The sequence below is a fragment of the Ovis aries genome, chromosome 13 (genome assembly GCF_016772045.2).
Source record: "Ovis aries strain OAR_USU_Benz2616 breed Rambouillet chromosome 13, ARS-UI_Ramb_v3.0, whole genome shotgun sequence".
NCBI classification, from domain to species: Eukaryota; Metazoa; Chordata; class Mammalia; order Artiodactyla; family Bovidae; genus Ovis; species Ovis aries.
In genome coordinates this window covers 27,280,234-27,288,667 of record NC_056066.1, presented here as the reverse complement: position 1 = coordinate 27,288,667, position 8,434 = coordinate 27,280,234, and the positions used below count along the sequence as shown (strand labels likewise).

Sequence of the window (8,434 nt, the reverse complement as noted above, 5' to 3'; positions counted from 1 at the left end):
ATTTCCCCACCGGTCCACTAAACTAAGGAATATTCGAATTCTGGTAGCAAATCTCAACTCCAGTTTGGAGGCAGGCACTTCTGAGTTGGCCATTTTCTCCTTCCTGTCATCAGAACTATTCGACCTGGGGCTTGAGGACCACTTAGTGCAAAGAAACCACTCCCAAGTCTTCGAGTCTTTCCACAGAACAAGTGGAAGGCCAGGCAGGTGCTTAGTGCCAATGGTACTGACATCATTTACCAGTGAATTTTCTAGGAATGAGCTTGAAAGAATCTTCAGAAAGAAGGTGAAACCACTGGGATTGTCGGTGATGAGAGATGCCACCATTGCAAAATCAGAATATGTGCCAAGTGAGAAAGTGGTTTCCAAGGTCCAGGATTTCCAAGAAGATTTGGAACTCTTCAGATACTGCACCCTCCCTGAGGTTCAAGACCTTCCTGTGTTTTCTTTCTCCTTAAGCTAATAGCCCATATGCATTCCTGCCTCTGAAATCTTCTATTTTTTATTTTTTGTTATCTTTCCCCTTCATACTGGAGCCCTAGAGCAGTGATTCCCAATCTGAGGCAGACATTCAGCACTGTCTGGAGACATGTTTGGTTGGCAGGCAGGAGGGATGATGACTTCTAATGGGTAGAGGTCTGGATGCTGCTGCTGGTTCCAGGGATGCTACCCTGTACAGAATAGCTCCTTCCCCACTCAAAGCATTATGCAGCCAAAAATGCCAGTAGTGCCAAGACTGAGAAATCCTGCTCATAATTTTACTGTTTTTGAAGAAAAGCAGGAATTCTGTGGTAGAGTAGAAAACCTTTCTCATACTGCATACAGCCATGTCCACAGGGATCAAATTATTGAGATTTACTTACTGTACATCGTATATTTTTCAATTTGTTTTATGAATCTGGTCAGTAGAAGTGTCAGTCTGTTTTTAAACTAGTTTTTTTTTTTTAAATTATTCTTTAATAGTTCATATTTGAAAAAAGTATCCAAATACTATGCAAGGATAGGAAATGAAAAGCAGATTCTCTGACCCCCAGCACCACTCACTGTTCAGTTTCATGTATTCATCTAGAATTGTTTCACATATAATCAAGCATATTTATATAACCCCACCTTTTTTTGTAACAGGGAACATCCTGCTTGTCACCTTGTTTTTTCCACTAGTAGTACATACACATGAGATATCTTTCCCTATTGGTATCTATGGATCTACTTTATATTTCATAATCTATAGCATAGTGTTCCATTGCATATATGTACTATGGTTCATGACTGTAAATAATAAATAACCATTTATTTATATGGTTTTAAAGGACATTTTGCACAAAGTACTTACTAGAACTTATAACCCCAAGTGCTGTTAGGAAGCCTGATTCATGAAGACAGACTGCACAGCTGAACCACCTGGGAGGTCTGGCCCCTTGTGTTGGGAATGGAAGGGGAAGTGACCCCTCCAAGCCATATATTTTTCCCAACCTCAAGTCCTGTTACGGAAATAGAGGCTATGTGAGTGGACCAGGATAAAAAACATGAAATCACAGGCAATGTGTGGTAGATGAAGCTCTATTGGGATGTTCCTACCTCTGTAACTTGTGAACCATGTGTCTGGTGGGTCATCCAATGATTTTTAGGAGGTAGACATTCTTCTAACACCTAGGTATTTATTTTAGTCTGTATTGGAAAGATGAACCAGCACAAGATTTCAAGAACATTATTAATCAGGATAAGACTCAGATAAGACTTAGGGAGAATAAAGACAATGTATTTGGGCAATTCTGCATAGCAGGACAGAAAAGCTGAGGATGGCTTCTGAATGATGATGGTTTAGCAAATAACAGTCTAGGAAGGTTGGATTAGAAGATTGGGATTGACACATATACAAACTGCTTATAAAATAGACAACTAATAATGACTACTGTATAGCACAGGGACCTCTACTCAATACTTTGAAATGACTTATATGGGAAAAGAACCTTAAAAAATGTGGGTATAACAGATTCACTTTTCTGTGCACCTGAAACTAACACAACATTATAAATCAACTATACCCCAGTCAAAATTTAAAAAAAAGAAAATAGCAATTTTTGGGGTCATATTTTGATAGATCCACAAAATGACAAAACAAATGCCTTATTAAAAAAACAGGCATCTAGACCTGACTCTTGGGAATTTTGTAACATTTCAAGTGTCTCATACTCTAATTCCCTATATTCTTTATATACAGGAGATTAAACAGTGAGAAAGCTATAAAATGTGCTTTTCCCACCCCCCTTTGGAGTCAGGAGGAATTAGAGTTTGAATATCATCTTTTTCATTTAACTGGCTCTGCCAACTTGGGCATCTTATTCTTGGGGGTTTTCATTTCAAAGGATTTATTAGTGGATAAAGTGGATATTAATTTTCAGGGATTCTTGTGAGGCTTCACCAAGATAATGTAGACAGAAAGCCCCTAGCTGGTGGAGGCATGCAATGTAGAGTCCTTTCTAGGGGGTCTGATGCACCCACTGCAGCTTATTTCTCATAGCTGGGCTTCAACCTCAGCAGCCCATGTTATTACATGTTTAACATCTTTCTTCCCACCAGTGTATAAACTCAATGAAGGCAGCAACCTGGTTATTTTGTTCACTGTTGTGTCCCCAACTGCTGTCACTCTGCCTGGTTCAGAGACTCAGGAAGAGTTGTTGAATTAATGACCACGTTGATTGTGAGGCACCCTCTGAGTGCCTGTTCTCCTTCCCTCATAGTGATTCATGACAGCTGCAAACCTGTTGGGACCTTTTCAGGTCCCTCTTACAAGAGTCTCCATGAAGGAAAAGGAAGCTGCCTTCTCACGGGGCAACTGCCAACAGTTTAGTGCAAAGAAGGGTATTACTGCCTTTTGCATGTGGTGTTTCACAGAAATGCAAGTCTCTTGTAGAAGAAGCACTTATGTTTCTAGCTAGTTCCAAAAAACCTGTTTAATTTAGTGTGTTGTAAATTTCCAATGATTTCCAGCTGCTGACCTTTCCATGGTTTATTTGCAAGGTTGTGAACTACTGATTGATTTAAATGACTGCCAAATGGATTCTAGTATAGATAGATGTACTTTGTGCTGCATGCTTGTGCATCTGACTTCCCATGAACTTTTTTCCTCCTTTTCCCTTAGATTCTGAAATATATGGAGTGCTTCACTGGACCCAATATTATGGCCATGCATACAATGCTGATAAATAAACCTCCAGATTCTGGTTAGAGTTCTTAATTGTAAAAGGAAAGCAAAAACAAAACAATATAAGCAAACAAAAAAAAAAGAAAATGTTTAATTAAAGTATCTAAGGTTGATGTCCTAACAAAGAGCAAAGGCACAACTGCTAAACTTTGCATCAGTTCAGTTCAGTTCAGTCGCTCAGTCGTGTCTGACTCTTTGCGACCCCATGAATCACAGCACGCCAGGCCTCCCTGTTCATCACCATCTCCCGGAGTTCACTCAGACTCATGTCCATCGAGTCTGTGATGCCATCCAGCCATCTCATCCTCTGTCGTCCCCTTCTCCTCCTGCCCCCAACCCTTCCCAGCATCAGAGTCTTTTCCAATGAGTCAACTCTTCGCATGAGGTGGCCAAAGTATTGGAGTTTCAGCTTTAGCATCATTCCTTCCAAAGAAATCCCAGGACTGATCTCCTTCAGAATGGACTGGTTGGATCTCCTTGCAGTCCAAGGGACTCGCAAGAGTCTTCTCCAACACCACAGTTCAAAAGCATCAGTTCTTCGGTGCTCAGCCTTCTTCACAGTCCAACTCTCACATCCATACATGACCACTGGAAAAACCATAGCCTTGACTAGACGGACCTTAGTCGGCAAAGTAATGTCTCTGCTTTTGAATATGCCATCTAGGTTGGTCAAAACTTTTCTTCCAAGGAGTAAGCGTCTTTTAATTTTATGGCTGCAGTCACCATCTGCAGTGATTCTGGAGCCCCAAAAAATAAAGTCTGACACTGTTTCCACTGTTTCCCCATCTATTTCCCATGAAGTGATGGGACTGAAATGAATGTATATACTTTAAGTCATAATAATGTTTACATCATAACAACACTGAAGTATAATAGCGATGTCGATGTTAACTGTAAGGTTATTGCTGGGACTATAGACGAATGGCTTCTAGAAAATACAGTTTAATAAAACACAACTGTCACTCTACCCCTTAGGCTCTTGATATTCAACATCACTAAGCTTTGTTACCCACTCTTACCCATGCATGAGAGTGTGGACTTTGCCTTCTTGATCTGAAGAAAGTATTATTACTAACAAATTTAAAACTGAACTTATATATCACATACCATAGCTATTCTTAAAATTCCCTGTGCTTGATAAAATTTAGCTTCTAAGCCCTCCCTCCTAGAGAGACTGATTCAGAAAATATAACCTAGGAATCTGCTTTTTATTAACCATACTCAGAGATGCTAATGCAGATGGCTCTTGGGCCACACTGAGAAATTCAGCTGTATCAGTGGTAGGAAATCAGCCATTAGAGATCTTTGATACAGTTCTAATATGTCTCTGTCCTCTCCGAGAGAGGCTTATGTGCTAAGCCTGTAGCCTAACAACACCAGGCCTTTCCCTCCCTGGGTGTCCTGCGTGAAGAGATCGCCTGGCCGGGGGAACCACGTTCAGAAGGCAATTCTAGGGGAGAATGTGAATGTGGATGTAGTATCTCTGGTTCTCCACGGTGATTGTACAGCAAATGGTTCTAGTTTGGTGGGGAAAACCTCTTGAGAGTCTTTCTACTTATTTAGTTAATTAATGAATCATCTTTTTATATCAGTCACTTAGAAGGCTGTCATAGGATCTCAGATTTGACCACTCTCTTTAATTAGTTAACCTGTTTTGGGTATACTAAGCTCTATGCCCAAACCAGAGTTAGGAAGGTATAAGGCACAACAGAGATGATGACATATGTACAGATTACTAGAAAACAGTATAAGTAGTCCTCAGCTACCAGAAATTCAGAAAGAATTAGAGGATCAAGTAATTGTGCTGATTCAGTCTTCTAATTTGGTGCTTATCTCTAGACACTGGTTTTTTTCAGCATTGTCTCATCTATTTAGTTTTTGCAAAGATAGGTCATTGTTCAGGTTTTTTAGGCAGAGAAGAATTCTGAGACTTGAGTTTATTTAACAACAAATTCTGTTTCAGGCAAGAAGACATCCCGTCATCCCTTGCACCAGGATCTGCACTATTTCCCCTTCAGGCCCAGCAATAGCACCGTTTGTGCCTGCACAGCCATGGAGCACATTGACTGGAACAATGGCTGTCTGGCTGTGCTGCCAGGGACACACAGAGGCCCCTTGAAACTCCATGATTATCTCCAGTGGGAGGTAAGTCTGCTAGATGGCTGAGTTTTGATCAGATTTGATTGTTTTGATTTCAAAGCAGTACTCATATTCTTGCCTGGAGAATCCCATGCACAGAGGAGCTTAGCAGGCTACAGTCTATAGGGTTGCAAAGAGTCAGATGACTGAACTGACTCAGCACACACACACACATAAGGAGCTTTACCAGTAAGATGACATTTCCTTTCTTAGAGAAACATTGTTCTGGGATGCAAAACAAGGATTAGGGAAAATTCCATGATGTCAGATAAAATGATCACCTCCATTCTTTCAACAAGTGCTTGAAGGCCAACTAAAGTGGTGGACTTTGGTGATGCTATAAAAGATCTGAGATTATAAAGCCTAACTGCAGAGGTAAGACACAAACACAGTAACACCAGATGTGTGTGCCAAGTGAGTCTTACACACTGACCGGTTGCTCTCTCAGTGAAGAAGAGGGATCATCTGCTTCCACCTGGAGAGACCAGCAGAGAGAGGCTCTGGGGAGGACTGAGCAGCGTTCCACTATGTGGCTGTTCCACGGTTTATCAATTTAGCTGGTCAATCCTCTGGGGCCCATGATTGAGGTGATCAAGTCATTTTTTCAAGGACAATAACCTTGTGGTCTGGCACAGTATATGTATTTCAGGTGTAGAAGTCCAGAGGCAGAGAAACAAGGGAGTAGACTCTTAATTAGTGTTTTAGATGTAAGGCAATAAGGTCTCAAAATCCCATAATGATGGTCAGGATGGAAGAGCACCTTTTGTTAAGGCAGACAGAATACACATGGTTCTGCAGGATGTTAAGAATATTGGAACTTCCCTGGTAGTCTAATGCTTAGGAATCCAAGCTTTCACTGTGAAATGTGTGGGTTCAGTCCCTGGTTAGGGACTAAGATCTGACAAGCCACTCAGCAAAAAAAAAAAAAAAAAAATATATATATATATATATATATATATTCCAGGACTTCTGTGCTAATTAGTTAGAATTTCTGCACTGAGGCTTAGTGCTAAGTGCTGCAATGGGAGATTGGATGGAGTTATCTTGCTCAAATATCTACTCTGGGAAAGAGGCAAAGACTCACCACAGTACAGTCGGGAAGTAGTCATTCCCCCAAAGGAATTTGGGTTTGGGATAGTCTTAGGAAAGGAAATGGGAGACTGCCCAAGACCCATAAGGGCTTGCAAGCTTCTCATTTTAGGTTTTTTCATAAAAGATATAACCATTAGCTAATACAATAATTAACTTTGAAAATAGTTTGAAAACAAAGTTGTGGGGTTTTTTTCTTTGTGTGCAGTGACTTTCAGCAACAGGGGTTGAAATAATTTTTAAATGTAACATTTTAATGTACTTTCTTTCTTTACTCTAAATACATTTAGAGCTCAGAAAGACTGAGTATTTTCCCTCTCCTATTTGGGAAGACAAGCCTCTCTCTGAGTTAGCTTCTCAAGAGATACTTCTGAGTAAGAGGAGTGAATGATGCAAGTTCCAGGTGAGGAGAAGAGCATGCTGGGAAAGAATGAGCATGGGTTTACCAGGAAAGATGATCTCCTGCATTCCCACAAAATGCAAAGCTGATCTGGATCTTCAGTTATCATTCAGTAATGAACAGTAGGTGGCAATTCCAAATTTTTCATCCAGTCTAAAATATCTCTGATTTTAACAACTCATGGCTTTCTAAAACCAGTCAACTGAGAAGTTTGGTATAAATAATTTTTTAAAAATCTAATTTATTTGTCTGTTTCTCTTGGAAGAACTTAGAGAAGCTTTGTTTTCCCTGATGAATCATTGATAAGAGTTTTAATTCTTGGCTTCTTCACTTTTGGACTTGGCTTCTCTTGTGATTTTAGGGAGGAGTGAACATCATGTTCCACAGGATCCAGGACTATGACAAAAACAATGCCCAGGTGCACTAGGTGATGGAGATGGGAGACACCGTCTTCTTTCATCCTTTGCTCATCCATGGATCTGGTCAGAAGAAAAGTCAAGGATTCCGGAAGGTACACATTCACATCACAGCACTGTTTGAAGATGAATGCATGAGGAAGAAAAGTATCCTGATACATGAAAAGTTAAAGGATTTGTAACTTTTCACTCAGTTGCCCTTTAGTCTGGTGTATTTACCAGGAAATATATTTGTCTCCCTCGTGCTTTGTTGCTCACAGCAGTAAGAAGCCAGATGACCTTAGGATGCCATCACTATTGAACATTCATGGAATTGCTCCAGACAGAGAGCTTAGTTACTTGGCAACTGACAGCATGTTTTCAGAGGAAAAGACAAAGGCAGACATACATACCAAATAATAACATTTGGAAGGTATACAGCTCATATAAGAGGAACGTCTGTAATATTATTGCTATTGGTAAAATATTGATTGGAAAGGAAGGTATGAACTGGCCACCCAGAAAATCAGATATGGCCATATTTTTCACTCCTTAGCCTCAGAGTGTTTTCAGGTTTATGAGATCAGTGCTTACATTAAAAACTGAGAGAATTTCTCATAAGTTCCCAGATTTCTTGCTTCTCTAAAATTCAGCAGATCTGATGATATGCTGGGCTCACATTTCCCTAGGATGACACGGCTGTTGATACTAAATATTGGTGTCTTCTTTGGAGCTGAGTCAAGGCTTCCAGTTTATCACAACAGCCCTCTTGTCTCCCTGTGGCTGAGGGTTAGTCAGCCCTGACTAATCCTTAGTCAGATTTCATCCCCCATTCATTCAGACATCCACCAGGCTCAACAGGACTGAGACGAGCATGAGGCAAGAAGGCAGTTCTCTTGGAGGCTAAAAGAAACTCAGTGATCCAATTAAATAATATTTTAATGTCTTATTTAAATAAAGAAACATTAATGCCAAAAAGGCCATGGTGAGGCACTTACCTGGTGATCCAGTGGTTACAAATTCACTTTGCAATTTGGGGGAAGTTGGTTGGTTCAGTCCCTAGTTGGGGAACTAAGATCCGACATGCCTAAGAACAACTAAGCTCTTGTGCTACAACTAGAGAGGCTGTGCACTGCAATGAAGATTCCACATGCTGCAACCAAGACTCAACGCAGAAAACAAAAAATTCCACACTGAGCACAATCT

At 40.4% G+C, this 8,434-nt stretch overlaps 1 protein-coding gene across 1 annotated transcript; it reads left to right on the top strand.

The window, feature by feature from the left end:
- Positions 1–258: 258 nt before the first annotated feature.
- LOC105607887 (phytanoyl-CoA dioxygenase, peroxisomal-like) lies at positions 259–7,260 on the top strand. The gene is made up of 4 exons (XM_042230388.2): positions 259–424; positions 3,143–3,224; positions 5,169–5,350; positions 7,195–7,260. The coding sequence occupies exons 1-4, from the start codon at positions 311–313 to the stop codon at positions 7,258–7,260; spliced, it is 444 nt and encodes a 147-aa protein (XP_042086322.1). The 5' UTR covers positions 259–310.
- Positions 7,261–8,434: the final 1,174 nt, after the last annotated feature.